We start from the raw sequence: 20993 nt of genomic DNA on the forward strand, positions 1-20993 counted from the left end.
ACTGAAAAACTTGCTGATATGTATAGATATATAATATATGCATCCAATGAATATGAAGATAGTAAGAAATGTAATGCAGAACATTCTGAGTGCAGCATGCTGCAAAAGGTATCTACCTAATCCACCCATTTGGTACAGGGTTTGAAGTGCCTGATTATTGCTAGCAGTACTGTCATTAATTTGGTACCACAGACATTTTATGTGGATATATTAGGGTGTCTGTAGACCGCTAAAGTATGGATCAACACCAGTGATTGTGGTCTAGCATGTCTTGCCCTATAGTTAGTTGCATGTATTTCCCCAAGGTCCCAGTTATGAGCAAGTTATGGAACAGCAATAGGGCAAAATAAGATAAAGGTAACAAGTTTCACATTGTCTTGTTTTGTTCAAGCCATCAGTGACATCAAAACTCAGCTTAAAATAACTAAATTTTGAGGATGCCTCTACACAGTATAAAATTTCCTGCACTGCAAACTGAAGTGGACTGAAATCATATCCAACACACACCATACAGTTGTGAGGTCTGCTAACATCATGCTTGTTCTGGTCACTTTCACATTACAACTGGAGTAACTGGAATGTGGGAACTCTGGCTTCCAATTGCAGAACAGCTCAGTGGAGAGAAGGATATCACACTTCTTCATCATGTAGACAGTGATCAGGTTGATCCTTTTCCCATCAAGGTGCTGGGAGGGATTCCTGGTTAATGAGCAGGTGTTCATGGCCTGCTCTATGGTCACCCCCTTGGTCATAAGGAAGTATGTATGTGCATGAATGAGATGAGGCCCACAAGTTTGTCTTTAATGCACCAGAGGTAATTCCGCTTGATGTGTTGCTCTGGAAAGCCTCTGGTCACTGTACTTGTACTGTCAGTGATGAAGTCAATGTCATTGGTAGGGGTGGTGGATGGAATTATGGCCTTATTCTGGTGGTGGATATAGATCAGGGCCATAAAGCAGCCCATCTGCTATCCACCAATCCAGTTCACCATCTACCTCACCATGCAGCACACTCCAGGAGCTATGAAGGCCTCCTTTGAGATTTCCCCTTGGAAAATCAGGGACAGGTTCACCATCTCTGTAGTTTTTTTTTTGCTGGTGGTATATTGTTACATGTACACACTTAAGACATACCATCACTTCCTGGTGACAAGAAATGCAACTCAGCAGGCATTGCTTGGGCTTCAGATTGGTCGATGAAATGTCACAGTGTTTGCAGCCTCTTAAAGAGAGCAATGTTTGGTCCTGACAGTGGGCCAGGGCACACATCAGAACTCTTATCCAGACAAGTTCGCTCGGGAGCCCGGGCAAAAATTTTCAGAAAACGTTTGCACCGACCAGCAATGCATGCAGCATTGGACAGTTGGGTTTCTGGCTTCAAAACCAAATTTGAGGCAGAGTCAGTGGAATGAAGTTGAAACTGGTGGCCTTGGAGCTACGAACTGTGAGACTGGAGCCAAACCTAGTGGCTTCATGTTGAAAAAGACACAAAACCGAGGTGGAGGCCAGTTACTTCAAGTTTTATTTTTGACGCGCGAAGCCGATGCCAAAGTGAGAAATTTCAATCTTAGGAAATGCTATGCAAAATCTATCTCCTTCTTTTTAAGATTACGTGTATGAAGATCCCGGTCTAGCATACATTTCTTTGCCATGTACAAAGTATCGCGTTTGCCAAACCTATGTGGGATAGTGTGGGATCATGTGGGACCATAAAGATATGAGATCATGTGGGATCATTAACATATGACTCTGGTTTTGGAGGTAATTGAGAAGAGATGTTAGTGTTGCAGGTTAAATTTTTCGCACTGCGGTCATCATGTGTATGGTAGTATGCACACAACATTTTCGGGCATTCCGCTTTGGCCGTCGATAGGTGTGAATTGACCCTGGGAGTGACTGGCGGAGTCTTAGCTACAGCCTTTGTATGTATCACAGCCTTGAAAAGTCATAGTGGAATGTTGGGCAAGGCTGTTTAAGCAAAGTACAGTTGCAGGTACAGTGTAAAATGAATCACGACAAAGCTGAGGCAAACAGTTTAAGATAGAAGGAGAGAATATAGCTGGAGGCAAACCATCATTCAGAAACAGAAAAAGACTAGCTTCAAACCGCAGTCACAATTTGAAAAGTATTTGAATCGGAAGCCAGAGCTGATGGTATGTCCTAGAAATGATGAAGCTGAAGCTGAACCTAATCGCTTAAAATGGCATGGAGCGGAAGCTGAAGCTGCACCAGCAGTAAAAATGGCTCATAGCTGAAGTCATAGCCAAAATATTTGAAGTTTGAAAGGAAACTGCAGCTTTACAAAGCAAAAACTAGGGCTAGCTTCATACCCATGCCTGGCAAATGCAGGACCATTCGTTTTATTTTTCAATCAAGCCTTAAAACATGTCCACATGGCCACCATCTTGCTAGAAATCCCTGCTATCCCAGTTCCAGTATCATATTGGAACAACCTTTGTGCTACTGCTATGTCCTCTGATGGCAGGCCAGGGAGAGAACGGCACTGTGCGCCACAGTGCTGGTCCGTTGGTTTGCAGTTAGTTAGAATGTAGTCTAATTCTGAAAAAAAAGTTAGAGAGCCATGGGGCATGCTGCGTTGAAAAGCACAGTTTTTTTCTCCCAGTAGCCAGCCCATATTGTTAAAATACGCTTACATGTAAACGTAGTATGTTTTCTCTAATTACAAATAACTTAGCCTTTGTGGTTTTACAGGCTGACTACCACTCCCACTGAGGGCCGGCCAAAAATAGTTTACTCTGTGCATGGGAAAAGGTCGAAAAGTCATCCTTGCCTACCCTGCCCCTCATTGAACAGCAGATTTAGGGTATGACAAGTTGGTGGGGCATACTCATGTGTTACAGCATAAAAACATACGCACCCGCACACACACACACACTCAGGACCCCACATCGTCGTCCACATTTCTGCACCTGGTAATACCCATGTCATTATGTATCTACCCCTGCAAAGTTTTCTTTCTGGTGGGATATTGCAACTGATTTTTCTTTAATTTAGACCTGTTAAAAATGTCTCAGGTCAAATTCTGAGTCGTTTTCCCCAAATACCGGATGGGAATACCAGGGATTCATCCATATTGTCTTTCTTTGCCCATGCATGATGTGTGCATTAGCATAGCAAAGTGGCCAGCAGTGGGTTAATGACTATCATTTGAGCAAGGTCGCTCCAGTTTCAACACAGAAACTAATGTTGAATGACAACCCTTTTTTCTGTTTCAGGTGTGTTCTCATTCTGCCTGATGCAATCATAGTGAAGAAGGCATGGCGAATCGTACGGTGAAAGATGCAACATCGATCAAAGGAACTAATCCGCAGTACTTGGTTGAGAAGATTATTAGATCAAGAATATATGATAGTCGTTATTGGAAGGAAGAATGTTTTGCACTGTCAGGTAAGGTGGAATCAAAACCTAAATGCATGTATGGAGTGCCTTTAGCAACACAACAGGCACAAACCCACACCTGGGAACATGAAGCAGATATTCCATCAGAAGCAACATTTTCAGATCACACTGTGTAGATTTTCCTCTGTAATGAGCCATCCCATAGATCATGTGATGTACTTTGGAGCATCAAATGCTGTCTAATCTGTGGCAGGATGTGTGCTGGCATGTAAAAAAAAAACATGGGGTACCCTCTACCTGTATGTGGCTCATACTTCTGGGGCAGCACAGAACATGACAGTACTCTGCTCACCATGTCCTTGAGTCTGTAATATTCTGATGTCACATAAGCCGCCTGTGGTAATAGAAAAATGGCATGGGCAGCGTTGGCACACATGTCTTGTCTTTTTCACCAGCCGAGCTGCTGGTGGATAAAGCAATGCAGCTGAAGTACGTCGGAGGCGTCTTTGGAGGCAACATCAAGCCCACACCATTCCTCTGCCTGGTGCTGAAGATGCTGCAGATCCAGCCTGAAAAGGATATTATTGTGGAATTTATTAAGAATGAAGATTTCAAGTAAGTCCCTGGTTTTGCTGTTGCATTATTTGTCCTGCTATGTTATGGCGAACCTCTGCATTTGAGTATGAAATGAAGATATCTTTCTGTAGGGAAAAAGTTCTTTAACTGATCGAGCCAGTCTCTTTGGGCTTGCTTTGTTAGTGGCAATGTCCTACACCAAGCCTTGCTACATGCTCCTCCATTGGAATCAATTTTGGAGGGTGGAATTTTGTCACACTTGACCCAGTCATGCAGTAGTGCAAAATTCATTGACAGTTTTGACCTTTGGTGGGTGTTGGTTGTTGAAGGAACATCCAAATTCTAGGAGTATGTGTGATATATTGTGCATTTCTAGCGCAACAATTTGATCAAAACCATTAATGGTTTGTAAGCCAGCTGTGTGGCACAGGCAGATGCTTGCGCGCCTGTCTGGACTGCACACTCCCTCTCTGTTGGCAGATACGTCCGTGCGCTGGGGGCGTACTATATGAGGCTAACAGGCACCTCACTGGACTGCTTCAAGTACCTGGAGCCACTGCTCAACGACTACCGGAAACTGCGGTCTCAGAATCGACAAGGCGGTAAGGACGCTAGCGGTGTGTGACAAATGAGTTTGTTACTTCAGAGATGATCATCGTGAAGTTTTGGGCCATTCTCATGTTGTTTGACCCCGGTTTACCTGGCTTATTGAACTATATCCTCACATCGTCATTGCGGCTTTACGACGCACTCAGCTGTTAAGGTTATATAGTGTCTCTTGCCAATCACACTGGCAGAAAGGACTGCCACCGAATGGAATGGAACCACGTACCTACGGTTCCCTAGACGCGCAGCTTAACTGTTACACTACTGGTACCTCAATATATATATATATATATATATATATATATATATATATATATATATATATATATATATATATACATACATGTGTATGTATGTAGGGTACCTCACCAGCAGCTGCACCAGCAGGATAAAGAACAGAGCAGTGGAAGGGTAGATAAAATAGCACTTCGTGCCTCCATTGAATGCAATTTGCCCAAAACATACCAATTATCAGTGTTCATTTTGGCACCGGTGCCGTGAATGGCCCTGTTGTGCACGTGCAGACGTGATCGCCAACGGTCAGTCCGACCGCTGTCCGCGCGCGTGACCTCTAACCCGTCGTTCCGCCGCAGTGTTCGAGCTCACGTTCATGGACGAGTTCGTGGACCAGCTGCTGCGCGAGGAGCGCATGTGCGACGTCATCCTGCCGCGCATCCAGCGGCGACAGGTGCACGAGGAGAACAACGAGCTGGAACCGCGCGTCTCGGCGCTCGACGACGACCTGGACGAGCTGGCCGAGTCGTCGGGCGAGGACGAGCCGCCGCTGCCGCCGCCGCTGCCGCCGCCGTCGCGGCAGAGCCCGCCGCCACCGCCGCCGCCGCTGCCGCCCACCTCCCGCCAGCACCGCCGCAGTCGCAGCCGCAGCAAGGGCCGCGCCCGCGAGCCTGGCCGGTCAGTGGGCCGGGGTCGGGGTTGGGGTCGGGATCGGGATCGAGATCGGGATCGGGATAGGGACCGGGATCGGGGTCGCGGTCGGGGCCGGCGCCGGGGCCGGGGCCGGGGCCGGGGCCAGGATCGGGATATGGGCCGAGGTCGGGGCCGGGGCCGGGGCCAGGATCGGGATCTGGGCCGGGATCGGGGCCGGGATCAGGGTCGAGGTCGCGGTCGGGTCCGGGATCGGGATTGGGATTGGGATCGGGATCGCAGTCGGGATCGCGGTCGGAATCGAGGTCTGGGTTAGGCTGGGAGCGGCCGCCGCCACGGCTGCGTGTATCGGTAGGTGCTGTGTGCCACCATCCTCATTGATACGGGATCCGCATTGATACCGCAGTCCAGTCTGGATGGTTGGTGCACCCCTGACTTGATTCGTAATGATACGAGACGTGTCGATATATGCGCCTTATGCAAATGAGCTGCATGCGGGGTGTTGTAAGATCTTGGTTTCGGAGCGCTGCATCGCGGGAGACCGGAATTTCCACGATCCTCGCAGCGATGCTGAGCGAGGCAGTCACTCGTTGATGTGTGCACGTGTGCTTAAATTTTAAACAGAATGTAGTTTAGGGTCACTTTTACGACCTGAGCATTGTCAGCATTTATCTGAGGCTCAGAATCTGACGTCGGTCCAGTCTGCCCGCCGCTATGCAGTGGGTATGACCTCATATCTGCTACTCCTCATTGCAGGCGGCGAGAGCACCGGGAACACCGCGGTGAGCACCGCAGCGACCACCGAGCCGATTTCCGCGGGGACCCGCGAGCAGAGCACCGGGGCGAGCGTCGGGAGCACCGGGAGCACCGCGCGGATTGGGCGGCTCCGGAGAGGCCGGAGAAGCGCCACCGCGGCGATTACGACAACCACCGCGAACACCGCGGCGACTACGACAACCACCGCGAGCACCGCGGCGACTACGACAACCATCGCGAGCACCGCGGCGACTACGACAATCACCGCGAGCACCGCGGTGAGCACGACGGCCACCGGGAGCACCGGAGCGAGCGGGAGCGGCGGGAGCACCGCGCCGAGCGGCGCCACCATCGCGAGGAGCGGCGCGAGGAGCGACGCGGCCGGCACCGCGGCGAGGAGGAGCGGCGCGAGATCGAGGAGGCTAACGCTCTGCGGGCCAAGCTGGGCCTGCCGCCGCTGCGGCCCTGAGCTGGTGCCGCGCTGGGAGACGCCGCAGGTCAGCGACGGGACTCGCGCCGTTCGCGGCCTGGCTGTGGAGCGGCAGGGCGGGCGGGACACGCCACTCGTCATGTCGCGTGTGTGGTGAGTGGTGTCCGCGTGCTGTCCGTGGCAAGGTAGGGGGAGAAGGGAGCGCTCCCGGCGGGCACGTCTCTCCGCGCGCACGGAGCGGGGGGGGGGGGGGGGGGTGAGCCGTGGGGGTGTGGCTGGTCTGGGCGGAGTGCAACCCTGTGGTCGGAGTGAGCCCGCGCTGACAGGGAGCAGGGGGGGGGGGGGGGGGGTGGCGTGCCGCTTGTTGTCGGGGTGCTGCGTCACATACAAACGCGTGGCAGGAATGGTGTACATCATCTCATTGCATCATGTAAATATAAGAAGCGTGGCCTGTTGCTGGGATGTATGAAGCTGTCGTGCCGTGGACTGTTCCTAGATTATGACGTAGGGGAGAGCAAAAACTGGGCGGGCGGGGAGCTTTTGACTACAACGGCGGACAATCGTGTGACAAGCTGGCAGGGCCACAGCGGGCGCGAGTTCGTGGCAGCACGAGCTGAGCTGTTGGCCGGGACAGCGTTACACCCTCGATTTGGTCAGAAGCAAGTGGGTTGGGTGGCGGCCGAGCTGGTTAAAGGCAACTACAAAATGTGCGATGAAGCACGCGTTGGTGGTAACGCTGCCAGTACTATGCCCACAGCAAAAACAAAAACAAAGATCCCCATGGCCAAGGGTGCATGAAAGTACATGGAACGGAGTGAAGTGAGTTACCAGCTGGCTGGGTCTGATAATGCTCAAGCCCTGCCTGCTCGACTAGATTTGGGACCACCCTACTGGCCGGGGGAGGCACCTTCACCATCGGGTGCAACGGTTGGGCGGAGGGGCTGAGGTGCCGGTTTCGGGCCGATTGACACCGAATGGCGCGTGTCACGCGGCGTAACCGGAGGTCTGCCGAGCTTGAACTGCCGCGGACAGAGGTCAGACGGACTTTCGCAGAGGGCAGGCGGACTAGCGTAGATGTCAGACGGACTACCGCAGAGGTCAGACGGACTATCGCAAAGGTCAGACGGATTATCGCAGAGGTCAGACTGACTATCGCAGAAGTTAGACGGACTATCGCAGAGGTCAGACGGACTATCGCAAAAGTCAGACGGGGTATCGCAGAGGCCTGTCCGCCGGTGGAAACATGGTCACCGGCGTGGTTCACAATCCATTTGGGTCGTGGCCGTCGTGTGGCGTGTCTCAGGCGCGTGAATTCTTTTGGACTGGAGCACCTCTGATTAGCTACCTCGTTGAGCCACCGCCATCAAATGTGGTGCGTAAGAGGGCTACCAGTGCGGGAACCCAGTGGTGTTAAGTAAATGAAAGATCGTTGATTTGATGGCCACACTAGGTGTCCGTACACGCTTTGCAACTCTATCCTGATCCGCAAACAATTCATAATATCAACGATGTGTGATCTGACCAAATAGGTCAGGATCAGAAGCCGCACTTGTAGACCTGTTCCCTCAGTGGCTCACGTGTGTGAAGATAGCAGCAGTTCGATATCCATATTCAGCAAAAGCAGACTCCCTCAATTTTATTGCAACTGAACTAATGGACAGTGCATGGACCACGTCATGATCTCATCCGAACGCATTTTGGGGCCTGAAACAGTCTGATCCCTAGAGTAAAATCGTGTCGGCTGAGAAATGTCTGCTTGAATGAGGTGTGCCATGCATTATTTGACTTGGAACGCCCTCCGGATTTCCAAAACGCCACTCTAGGTCCGGGAGGAATGTCGTGAGGGACGACGATCAGTTGGCACACGTAACTTATCCTTGCACTGGGACCAATTTTGGCGCATCGAGTACAAGGTTTTTGGCGGGCAAAACTAGTGCGTGGAGACGCCGTCTGTTTTAACCTATAACCCCTCCCACGGCTTCGCGTGCGCGTGCTGGTTAAAATGTCGTCAGACTCTTCTAACACCTTAAGCCCGAGAGAAAGCGGGAAGTATATAGCAGAACATGCCGATCATGTTACCATTGAAGATGCCGGGGTCGAAACTGCGGCCAAACTTGTACGTAATTGCGGTGTGCGTCTGTCCGCGGAGTGCCCCGAGCACCCCATAAATGGGCGTGTGGCTTTCAGCAGACACGTCAATGATGGTCATAAAACGTATTGGGGTGACTGAGCATGCAGTGGAAAAGACAATGCAGGAGACTGCTGCATTGTGTGTAGTCAGAACTATTGCAAACACTGGTTATGTGTCAGTCTACCAGCTTATTAGCATTCACCAGCCAAATTCCAATTGGCTGAAAACTAGTTGGCAGACCTGTTTAAAATGAGCTCATCTAACAGCTGATGATCAGTCTGTTATTTGGTCAAGTAATAAGACAGTGAACTGGCCGGCATCAGTTCAAATATCAGTCTCAGACAGGCAGGTGTTGCAGGACCACTTGGCAAACTTAATAGTTTGCTAGCTTCTAGATAATATTGCACATACCAGGTAATGATTCAGGGCACCAATGCCAACAGGCTGGTACCAGTATGTGCCAAATAATAACTTGGGACCAGCTGTCAGGTTTCAGGTTTGTGGTCTTGAAAGCACAAGCACCAGTTTTGCAGCTATTGAACCTGGAGCAGAGGTTACCTGCACATTGACCCTGCATACACAGTTATCCTTTGGTGCTCCTGTTGATGCTAAGTTGATATAGCAATGCTGTAGAGTTTTGTCCTGATGCCATGAGTCCACCCTTCATGCTATACCAAGCATGAGCATGAGCATTCATGGAATCTGCAATATTCCAACTCCACCACACATTGAGGTATAACATTGTAAAGAACTGTCCAGTCTGCTTGGAGAAGGGCTCCTTCACACTGATGCCCCCTTGTCCTCATCACAATATGAAGTAGTATGTTATTATTATGTATCTATGCCAGTTGGGAATGGCTTGAGCACAGGATGGGTTTTGATCAGGTGTTACAGGATCTGCTTGAGTTTAACAGTTTGTTTGCAGCACAATTGGCATATCATACCATATTTTCCAGGCATTAGGGAGGCTGAGCTCTCCACCCCAGGCTGGTCTTAACCACATTCACACTTGTATTGAATTGTTTGGTATGCTCAAATGCTTAATAATGGCCAGTACCCCGAAGTAAGCTAAAAAAATGATAAAGGAAGAGTTATTGCTCTAAGCTGTTACATTGCTGGCATTCATATGTTAGCAGTACACTGCAGACACCTTATTCCACATATATATGTGCTGCTGTTACTAGTGTGCTCTGGAGCATGTGCCAGGACATCAGTGATGTGGCAGGTGCTGGAGGTGGTGACAGCATCCAGCGATGGCCGACTGGGGGACCGGTTCCGGGCGCACCCGCTACACCCGCAGACGGCCGACCCGGCCGCCGTCGACTGGCTCTTCTTCGTGACCACGCTGAACTTCAACTTCTGGGCGCCAGTCAGCTCGACCAAGTATGGCGTGCGCTACGGCGGCGAGCTGTACGACGGCTACTTCTCACTCTGCGCCGCCGTCAACCGGGCTCTCGACGTGAGCACCTCCCCACGCGCTCCGGGGCGAACGGGGGGGGGGGGGGGAGGGGTGAGAACCTGGCGGGTGGCGTTCGCAGACGGCTGCCAGAGGATACCACAGGGGACGGTACCTGTGGCAGTGCGGTTCACGTCGGACACGACATTGTGGAAGTGCCTCACTGGTGTGATGTGGCTGAGGAAAATGAACAACTAGCATGTCGCGGTGATAGTGATCTAGAGCCATATTGTAATAGAGATAGAAGTGATGGACGTACAGCGGGTCTTTGCTTCCCGCATGTCGTGCTTTGGGCATCTACCAGTTTTTCACTTTGCACTGTCATTAGGTTTTAATTAGATTAGACTGAATGATGATGGGTCATCGAGCAGCCATTGATACATCTGATGGAGAATATTGCACGAGAATAAGTACCGTCCTTGGCTTCTCGCAGAATGTGACGGCTAGGGCCTGAGCCGTATATCATTGGGGCTTTACGACGCACTCAGCTGCTGAGGCTATATGGCGTCGCCTACCTCTCACCCGGGCAGGAAGCGCGGGTGCCGTGGAGAATCGAACCTCGTACCTCTGGTTTCCCGGACCAGGGCCTGAGCGGAGCTACTTTGCCAACAGGAGGGGGTGCCGCTGACGGACCCGGCCTACTACAGCCAGCTGGAGCTGGGGCAGCTGCGCCAGCTGCTGCGCTCCGACACCGAGACCGAGATTCCGCTGCTGGAGGAGAGACTGCAGGCCGCCACAGAGGCCGGTAAGGTGAGGCCGCAGACCGGACCGAGGCAACACTGCAGATCGGGGCCTGGGGATAGGTGCTGTGAACTTCAGGGAAACGTGTGGTTTCGAAATCCCAAACGTAATTTTACTTAAGACCGACGGCAGCGTTAGTTCCAGGTAGCCTCCAGTTTGTATGAGTTGCCTGCCACCTGTGGATAAACATGGCAATGCAGTTAGGAGTAAACATGCAGCTTGGATTTTTTTGCCATGGAGTCTAGCAAAAGAATGTTCATTTTCTAATGTCACGCTGCCTGATCGTCGACTCAGGGGCGCAGTTGCTGGGCTCAGCAGTAGAAGACACCGGGCTCAGAGCACCCCAGGGCCGTCTAGTGTCGTGCTGTTGGTTGACATCACCAGGATGGATGGCCTGGATGGTGGCGCCTCGGCTGGAACTCGTCTTTTGCGACCCACCGACACCGGAAAGATGCATCCGGTGTAGACATAGGCCGCTTGTTGACACCTGTAGTTGAGATACGCTGCTGAGGTGCTGTAAACTGTATGGTCCGCATCGCAGTGGCCGTGGTGGAGAGATCGGGCTCGAATGCGACACGCAGAGTTGCTCGCGGGTCCGCTGTGGTACAAACGACGTGAAGTTGTGCTATCCAAACCACAGTGACAATGTCATGGACATATATAACTGTGACTGTTCAACTACATTGGATCAACACTGATCGCAGAGACCTGTTGGAGGCTGATCTTAACGGAGCGCCCCGTCGCAACCTCAGGAATCCATCTGCCGTGACCGCGTAGCCGAGCCTGACCTTGGCCACAGATACCGCTGTGACCCTGCCAACGGCTACACCCTGACCGAGACCACCGCGAACGCTCCGCCCCCGGCCCAAGGTCACCGTGACTCCGTCCTGTATTGACCCCAGTGCCCTTGACCCGGACCGCGCCGAGCTCCAGTGACCCGTCGTCCGCAGGTCCTCGTCGCTAAGTACGGCGGGAGCTTCGCCGGCTGCCTCCGGACGGCGGGCGGCTCGGCCCAGCGGCTGCTGCGCCTCGTCACCGACGAGTTCGTCTCGTACCGCGACCAGGCCGACTACAAAGGCCGCCGAGGTGGGTCGGCCGACGGGCCGCAGCCGTAAATAAGAACATTAGGATCAATGTCATGATGATGATATCATCACGTGTCATGATGTGATGTGTAACCTAGTTTTGCGGGTCACGCTTTAGTGGGAATCAAGTGGATGCGGTACACGACACTCCAGTCTACCATAACGATTATGTAATGCGTGACTTAAGCGTGGGAACACACGGTGCCTCATGTCTTAAAAGTCTATTGGTCCCGAAAATACGTTCCCATCGCATCGCCGATAGGCTCAGTGTGTGTTTGTTATTTGGAATTAAACGAAAAATCGAGCCGGCGCAATGTTGAAATCTGTGATTTTGCTTTCTTTGGCCGCGGGTCAGGCGCATGGTACACAACAAAGTGCACATTTAAAAAAAACAAGATGGAGGGATGATACATTGTTACAAGTAACGTTGTTACAAGCACAAGTAACGCTAGTTTTCCGGTGCGTTCCGAGGATTTGAGCTCGTTTAGTTGCTGATAAACTGTTGTATTGAGTATGATGCGGATCAACTTTTGATATTGATGGATCCCTAACGCCGATCTTACGTTTCATGTGGTGCTAAAAATGGGTGCTTTCTCATCACTCGTTGGGCACTTCATCTCTACCAATTTCGCGAGAATCTGGAAATGGGTCGAGATCCGAAGTATTCAAAACCACGTGTAAATGATCGGTTTGAGATGGAATGGCCAATGGCTCAGCCGTTGGCGTTAAAATTACCCACGCGACGTTTGGTAAATATGCTTGCTCTTTCAGTGGATAGCGAAATGTTTTGGAATGCTCAGATTCCAATTGCTTGGTGATTCGAATCCAAACATTCGGATTCCCGCCCAGTTCGCATACTCGGAGTATTTAAGATCTTTCAATATGAATGGTCAGCTCTGGTTTGAAGGCTGACAACATGAACCTTTTGAAAGCCTTGCGACTCCGCATCGTCCGTCCCACCCCGCACCCTAACGACGGCGCTGGCTCACCGGGAGCAGGCTGCGGGGCCGTCACCTGCAGGTCGGACTGGCTGACACCCTGGCCGACACCCCTCCCAAGTACCTGCACGCGCCCCGTCGGCGCCGGCTCACCGGGAGCAGACTAGGGCCGTCAGCTGCGGGTCGGACTGGCTGACACCCCTCCCGAGTACCTGCACACGCCCCGACGGCGCCGGCTCACCGGAAGCAGACACTAGGGCCGTCAGCTGCGGGTCGGACTGGCTGACACCCCGGCTGATGCCCCTCCCGAGTACCTGCACGCGCCCCGTCGGCGCTGGCCCGCCGGAAGCAGGCTAGGGCCGTCAGCTGCAGGTCGGACTGGCTGACACCCTGGCTCATGCCCCTCCCGAGTACCTGCACGCGCCCCGTCGGCGCTGGCCCACCGGGACCAGGCTAGGGCCGTCAGCTGCGGGTCGGACTGGCTGACACCCTGGCTCATGCCCCTTTCGAGTACCGAGCACACGCCCCGACGGCGCCGGCCCGTGTGGACAACCCGTGACAACTGACGACAGGCTGAACCCAGGCAGACCGCAGTGTGGCCCCACGACACAGCTCTGTCTATAGCTTCAAAACTCCGAAATGATCAGCCCGGGCTGAGGGAGCTGTCACCCAACGAAGCCAAGCCAAAGGGAAAACTTGGCGCGCCACGTGCAGCGATTAGAATGAAGTGCTGCTAATGCTTCACCCCACGGAATATTGATGGGGACGAGACCTCATCGCAATCAGGCTTCCTCTCACCTGCGTTCGTGACTGCTTCTCGGCACGTGCGATGCCTAGCAGAAACGATGAACGGCGTGTGGAAGTAAGGGGTTGAAAACACTGATGTCCCGAGTCCAGCTTGGGTAATGTCGCATCTGCGAAGGGTGCAGTTGGTGTCAGTTGACCGCAATCTGCCCTTTGAACTGGCTGGACAGTGTTCTGGGGTTCATGAAGATAAGCGTAGCGCTCATGTTGTGGAGTGTTTGGCAGAATGTTCCGGGTGGATTCCGCTTTGAGATCGCAGTCTAACAATCATAGTTTGTTTCAAAGGCCCTAACCCCACCGCCCTAGTAGTGCAGTTCTGGTTAAGCAGCTAATCCTGGCCGACAAGAGGTGTCGTTACACTGATGTGACACGGCTGCGTGGGTTCAGCCCGACTCTTCTGCCGTTTGCCATTTGGCCGCCATAGACACCATAAAACACGGCTGGCGGAACGCGAGCCCTTGGGCCTGCCTGACCTGCTTGCTTACCAATATAATTGGTTATGTACATTATATTTAAGATGCTTCTGCAACTGGGAAATAGTCCGCGCCTTTGACGGTAGCTTTAACTTCAGAAATTCCACATTTGCCTCGCATCCGGCTCCAGTTTGCGTGGATTGAACTCACGTCCACGGTCTTTTTTTGCGGGACGGAGCTGTTCCGCATAGTAGGAGCGAGAGCACTGGAGCGTGGGGCCGCGAATAGGCCCGCTTTGCTTCGTTGCGTCTGGCAATGGTATGCTCGGTTGGACAGCGAGTGGATCGGGTCGGCATCGCAGCGGTGGGTTCATGTTTTTGTTTTTAATGCGTTTGAACTTTGTGCTTTGAACTGCTAACGCGTGGTGTTGAGGACAGCAACCCCTCAACGACAGCTGTATGCAGATTGTATCTGTGCTCAGCTCGATCACATTGCATCTCCGTACTATATCCTCTTGTGTTGAGTTATTCGTTTATGCTCGACTGTGTGGGTGAGCATGCCTCGAGGCCAGCCGCGGTGACTGAGGCGGTGCCCCCTTCCAGTGTCCTTCTACAAGCGGGCCCAGCTGCTGATCGCCGACCTGTGGCTGTGTTTTGACGGCCAAGGCCTCGGGCACTTCGACGACATCACCTCTCTCACCATGTTCGCAGACTACAGGTGAGATTAGAGCGTCCGACCGGGGCTCGGGACACGAATGGCTGAAATGCTCATCACCAATGCTGTTTCGAATCATGGCGCTACAAAGCACCTCACGAAGTAAGTGAACAGGCCGAAAGCCAGATTTGTTGGGTAGACGTGTGTTGAGTGAGCATGATGAACGTGTCAAGCTTTGATCGAATTCAGTTGCGCCCTTGCGAAGGCTACACACGCATTAGCAGGCGGTCTATGGGCTGCCAGACACCCTTCATGAGCTGGCGTGCGGGCGGAGGATATTTTGGGTCCTTTCAATGTGTTGAAGCTGTGGGAAACCTGCTCTCAAATGTTGGGTCGGATGACGTGCTTTTTTGTTCTCAAAGTTCGAACCAAGCATGGGGACGAGGCTTGTGGTTTCGTAGCCGAATCTGAGACCGAGGCAATGACACGAAGCTGAAACTGAAAGACGAAGCTAATGGCTGTGGATTTTGGAGCTGTTAAGCTGACATCGAGGCCGATTTATTCATTTTTTAACGCGGAGCCGTTGTCGAAGCCAATGGCGTCGACCTTTATACATGCGAAGCCGAAGCCGAAATGCCTTCGAACATAGGAAACGCGAAGCCAAAGTCAAACCCATCATTCGAAAATCTTTAGGCCGTTTTGGATCAGAGTCTAGTAAACAACGCCGTTTTGCGCAACCAAACCATTCCCGTCTGCCAAAACTGTGTTATCAGAAAATATCGTCATGGTTTTGCGAATATTGAGATTTGATTTGATGTTTATTTTCGTTTATGGACATTAAGCAGTGCATAAAATGATGAGTAGGTTGACGCATAAGCGAATCGCTTTCATCGCCGCCAGGGAACCCACGACACACTGCCCACCTGCCCGATCTGCAAGCCGACACGGGCCAGGCGCCCGCCGCCGCTCCGGCCTACACATATAGCCGTCTCGGGCCGGCGGCGGACGCCCGGCCCGGCAACGCCACCCAGTGGCCCGTCTGCTGCCCGCGCCCGCTGGAAGTTTTTAGGCGAATCGTTCGGTCTGACAAATAAATGTTTGGAAAATTCTTGCTATCTGCTGCCCATTGCGATCCTGTAAACCGTTACCTCTGAGATAGATACTTAGGTGCTCGTTGTGAGTGAGCCCAGAAAGGTTTGGAACGATACAATCTGTTTTACGTAGCATTGCAATTCGGATTTCATGATACCGAGGACAGTTAAGTACAAAGTGTTTAGGGTCTTTATATGGATGGCCACACAAGCGAGAGGGACTAGGTGTAGTTGGATTTTGAATTTCGAACAGGTGAGCATTTAGGTCTGACATTTCCAATCTGAGCCTGGTATTTAGGATGTTGCCATGCCTGGATCCAAAGCTGTGATACACCGGAGGCGCGGCCACACCGCAGCGCTGGTATATTTCCCGTTTGAAGGAACGAGAAGACGGGAGAGATGACACCTCAAGCGGGGGCTGGTTCCGTCTTCTCGTAGTTGATGGAATATAATATTTTTGATATGTTGAGGTTCTGTTCGGTGGTAATGTGAGTATCATTGTATTGCGTAGTGGGCGTCCTGTTACAAGTGCTCGTGCGTCAGGTAGAAGTGCAGTGACGTCTGTTGGCAGTAGATGTTGGTTGTGTATGAGGGTATGGAACAGCGTCAGTTTGTGCATGTTTCTTCATGATTTGAGAGTGTTCCATCCCAAATCGCCCAACAGTGCGTGAGTGTGTGTTCTGTAGAGTGCACCGGTGATTAGTCTTGCTGCTCTGTACTGTAATCTGTCAAGTCTAAGGGAGTCGCTGGTTGTCAAAAGTCCGTCGTATACTACTCCACAATAATCAAACAAGGGAAGAATGTAAGTCATATATATGTCGTTGAGGATATGCCGAGGCAGAAGTCGTGATAGTGGGTAGAGAGGTCCAAGGGCTTTGCTGATTTTGGAGATGGTGTCATTAACGTGCTGGTGAAAGTGCAAATCAGTAGATCCCGGCAGTCCAAGGTGTTTGTGGCTTGTAACGGAGATGAGTTGTCGGTATTACGGCTGAAAGGTTTTGTTCCAATTATTTTCTTTGTTTTGTGTTTGAGTGTGCATACGACGTTTCGGACTATTAGCTTTCTGGCCAACGCCAAGTGTTACTTGGTCCTGAGAATGGCTGGCTAGTTTTGTCTTCCAGCTATACGCACATCACATCCTTAGAAAGTTGTGAGGTATACTGCGGTAGCAGGGCGGGCAAGACTTTTGTGGAATAAAGTAACAACTGCGGTAAAAGAATCCCCATGCCAAAGCCGAAACCAGCAGTTCAAGATCGCATAAAGCCAGAGCCGTGTTCAAAATTTGTTCAAAACCAAAGCCGTAGCCGAGGCCGTCTTTAAAATGGCACAAAGCCGAAGCTAAGACACAAAGTAACCGTTTTAAATGGCGCGAAGCCTGAGTCATCACCAGCCGTGGAAAATGGCTCAAAACCGAAGCCGATCCTGAAGCCGTTGCAGGAAAACTGCGATTTCACAAGGCTGAAGCCAGTGCCGAGGCTGGCTTTGTCTCCACCTCTGGTTCAAACCAGTCAAAAAAGTATGTGCACGTGCCGCACTACCACGCATGCAGCACAACCCGATTGCGCCCCCGTGAATGATGCTTTCCTGTTTGAGGTCGCCATTAGGATGCAGTCGACAGCGAAATCCATGCACTCATTTCGGTGCTACTGAACGTTGGTGTTATGTTTCTAAAACTGTGTCCAGGTCGACGAATATTCAGAAATTTATACATTTAGTGGTGTGCAGGATGAGCTTTGGTGCAGGTATGCGTTACAAATGCCAGAGCACGGCTTGCTGCTCCATGGAAATGGGATGATTTAGCGGGCGTCATATCGGGTTGTTTATGCTGAGGTGATGTATGCCAACAGCTTGAGTTCGTTTTCAAGACAACATACCGTGTTGATTTATGCCCTGGATTTTGTGTTGCATTGCCAGCGACCTTGTTTCTTAAAGGTAAATTGCTGGTGTTGTTGGCGGGTGCAGCGCAGTGGTGCTAATCGCCGTGTGGAGTGGCGATGGAAGAGGAGTAGTCTGTTCACATGTTAAATATCACCACTGCGCGCTGCTGCTGTGGCCCACGGAACATAGGGTGTCCCTTTTTCGATTGCAATGCTCTGGAGGATGCCTTGGCTACGCAATGGCTTGATGTTTTCAAATTTGCGTGTTCTCTTACCGCCCGGAGCAGCCTCTGACAACTCAGACACTGCCATTGAGTGACTATTTACTGCTCAACGCGAGTGTGAATCGTACGCAAGAGTGCCAAGCGGCATGAGCAGCTAACAGACCATCAAAACCATCATGGCAGATAAGTCGTGATTGTCGTGCCGGCTAGCACTGTTGGTCATGGTTACCGTACCTCTGAGCAGTGACCCTCGCCCAGCAGGTTCCCGCGGGCGCTTGCCTACCTGGACGCGCTGGCCATGGTTACCGTACCGCTGAACAGTGACGCTCGCCCGGCAGGATCCCGCAGGCGCTGGCCTACCTGGACGCGCTGGCCATGGTCACCGTACCCCTGAACAGTGACGCTCGCTCCGACAGGATCCCGCAGGCGCTGGCCTACTTGAGCCTGCTGGCCATGGTCACCGTACCCCTGAACAGTGACGCTCGCCTTGGCAGGATCCTGCAGGCGCTGGCCTACTTGAGCCTGCTGTCCATGGTTGCCGTACGCTCGCCCCGACAGAATTCCGATTCCGAGCAGCGACGCTCGCCCCGATAGGATTCCGCAGGCGCTGGCCTACTTGAGCCTGCTGACCATGGTTACCTTACCCCTGAGCAGTGACGCTCGCCCCGACAGGATCCCGCAGGCGCTGGCCTGCTTGAGCCTGCCGACCATGGTTACCGTACCCCTGAACAGTGACGCTCGCTCCGACAGGATCCCGCAGGCGCTGGCCTACTTGAGGCTGCTGTCCATGGTCACCGTACCCCTGAACAGTGACCCTCGCCCGGCAGGATCCCGCAGGCGCTGGCCTACCTGGGCGCGCTGCGTTACTCGACGCAGCTGACCGAGCTGCTGCAGGCTGAGCACGTGTTCACGTCCGGCGAGCCTATGGAAGCCGAGATCCGCGGCTGCAGCATCGAGGCCGTCGAGCGGGTGACGGCCGCTGCCAGACGGATGCTGGAGCGCGCCGGGCGGCCGGCCGACCACGCCCGCCTCAACAGCATCGTGGTGGACAACTTCCTATGGGGATACCGGCGCCAGCACGTCAAGGAGACGGACGCCGTGCCCTACCACAAGGTGCGCTGTGTCTACTACTGAGACGGCTCCAGTGGCGGCGCTGTGTCTACTACTGAGACGGCCCCAGGGGCGGCGCTGTGTCTACTACTGAGACGGCCCCAGGGGCGGGCAGGCGGTGTGTAGTGTTACGCAGGCTTGGACCGCCATGACGGCTACTGGCCTCGAGCTGGAGCTGCTGACCAACGCTGGCGCTGGTGGTGAGAACAGCCGGTAACGCTGGCGCTGGTGGTGAGGACAGCCAGTCGCGGACGTGATGGAGATATTCCAGGCTTGGCTTCCGTCTAGGTGTTACGATGTAATTGGGGCTCTAGGATGAAAGTGGAACGCATGTCATGTTCTGAATCGCCTGTTGCCATCGGGTCACAGTGGTGCTTTCTGCGCTGTGTGGATTATACGACGTGGTGCCGGCGATTGGTGCGTGGTTTTAGTGCTAGGTTTCCTTCTTTATGGGAATCGATCAGAAAATGTTTGGTGTTGTCACTGAATATAAATTTCGCTTCACATATGAGGAGAAGATTGCTTAAGCCATTGGCCGTTGCAGCGCCTGTCATCATGGCTCGATACAGGATACAGAACAGGAAGCGAACGGAGACACCCGGGGGACATCCCACCGCATGCGTTCCCCGAGACGAGGCAGATGCGATGACCGTCAGCACCAGTCTCGCGAACAACCGATGCTGCTAGCGGGGGTGGAGCGCGGCTGCCGAGGCGCACGGAGTCTCCCCCCACGGGCAGAGGCGCAGCCAGGCTGAGAAGACGGGGAGTTTGGCCAACACGGAGTCTCCCCCCGCCGGCAGAGGCGCAGCCAGGCTGAGAAGACGGGGAGTTTGGCCAACACGGAGTCTCCCCCGCCGGCAGAGGCGCAGCCAGGCTGAGAAGACGGGGGAGTTTGGCCAAACGTGATCGCGAACGGTCCCGCGCTCATCGCGGTGACGTGGAGACGGCCACGCCGCTGCGCTGTTCGCTCGGTTGCCCCATCGTTGGTTTGTGCCGCAGTTGTCACGCCTGTGGGTGGCTGTGTAACGGTGCAGGGTATCCGCGTTCACGTCGCCCTTTGCCCCGTGTTGGTCTGGGAAAGTGACTCACGCGGGCGGTGATTTGCATAACGTGTCGCGGTGATCTGTGCCCACACGTGTAGCCCGACGACCCGTGCGTCTGACTGATTCACATGGATGCAACCACTTGTCACGGTCTGAAAAACCGGCGCAAAACGAAAACTAGCTCCGCTATAGCTCAACTATGCTGAATCGTCTGTTTCCTCGGTAAGGAAATGGACACCTGAGCCACCTGAAGGTAGAGCTTCACACTGTAACACAACCGCATCGTCCACGCCTCGTCGCATCTCACATTTCGCATTTCACATTTTGCTGCCATGCAACGCAGACGTACATAAAATTGTGTACAGCGATGCAGGCTGATAACTGGACACCAGCTTTTCGATGGACTGGTGATTAGTTTATGATGCGCTGATTGGCGACGTTGGATTATTGCTTGCGAACTTAACCTCAACTTCACTCGTAATCAGACTTATTGAAGTTCTGCAGGACCGTGTTCACTGCTTCTACAAGTGGTGTAATCACCCGCGTGACAGCTGTGTTCTATGAGTGCGGTGGTCGATATACCGGTGCATGGTCTCTCAAGTTTGGGGTTGTCTGTTTCCATGGTGGAATTGTCTTTCCATGGAGGGATTCCGAACACTTAGGGGCACTGGTTCAGTTACCATGCGTTCAAAAACGCACCGTAACACACCTGCATTTTCGGTTCTTACCGTCTTGATCGGCTTCGTAGACGCCACTGAACGCAAGCTCCCTAAGTCGGCAACTCAGGGAATGGAGCAAAACTAGGTAGGCAGGT

At 52.7% G+C, this 20993-nt stretch overlaps 2 protein-coding genes across 2 annotated transcripts; both read left to right on the forward strand.

Annotated features, from left to right (window-relative positions):
- The first annotated feature begins 3233 nt into the window (after window positions 1-3233).
- Window positions 3234-6844, forward strand: Prp38 (pre-mRNA processing factor 38). Its single transcript, XM_037228986.1, has 6 exons — window positions 3234-3407; window positions 3815-3974; window positions 4416-4537; window positions 5135-5334; window positions 5422-5453; window positions 6183-6844. Exons 1-6 carry the CDS (start codon window positions 3278-3280, stop codon window positions 6649-6651), a joined length of 1113 nt encoding a protein of 370 aa, XP_037084881.1. The 5' UTR covers window positions 3234-3277; the 3' UTR covers window positions 6652-6844.
- A 1722-nt stretch (window positions 6845-8566) lies between these two features.
- Window positions 8567-19644, forward strand: LOC119105823 (queuosine salvage protein). The gene is made up of 6 exons (XM_037229358.1): window positions 8567-8728; window positions 9969-10202; window positions 10812-10949; window positions 11891-12026; window positions 14783-14897; window positions 18854-19644. Exons 1-6 carry the CDS (start codon window positions 8615-8617, stop codon window positions 19158-19160), a joined length of 1044 nt encoding a protein of 347 aa, XP_037085253.1. The 5' UTR covers window positions 8567-8614; the 3' UTR covers window positions 19161-19644.
- Window positions 19645-20993: the final 1349 nt, after the last annotated feature.

The sequence above is a fragment of the Pollicipes pollicipes genome, unplaced genomic scaffold, assembly GCF_011947565.3.
Source record: "Pollicipes pollicipes isolate AB1234 unplaced genomic scaffold, Ppol_2.1 Scaffold_6138;HRSCAF=7277_pilon_pilon_pilon, whole genome shotgun sequence".
In the NCBI taxonomy this organism is placed as follows: Eukaryota; Metazoa; Arthropoda; class Thecostraca; order Pollicipedomorpha; family Pollicipedidae; genus Pollicipes; species Pollicipes pollicipes.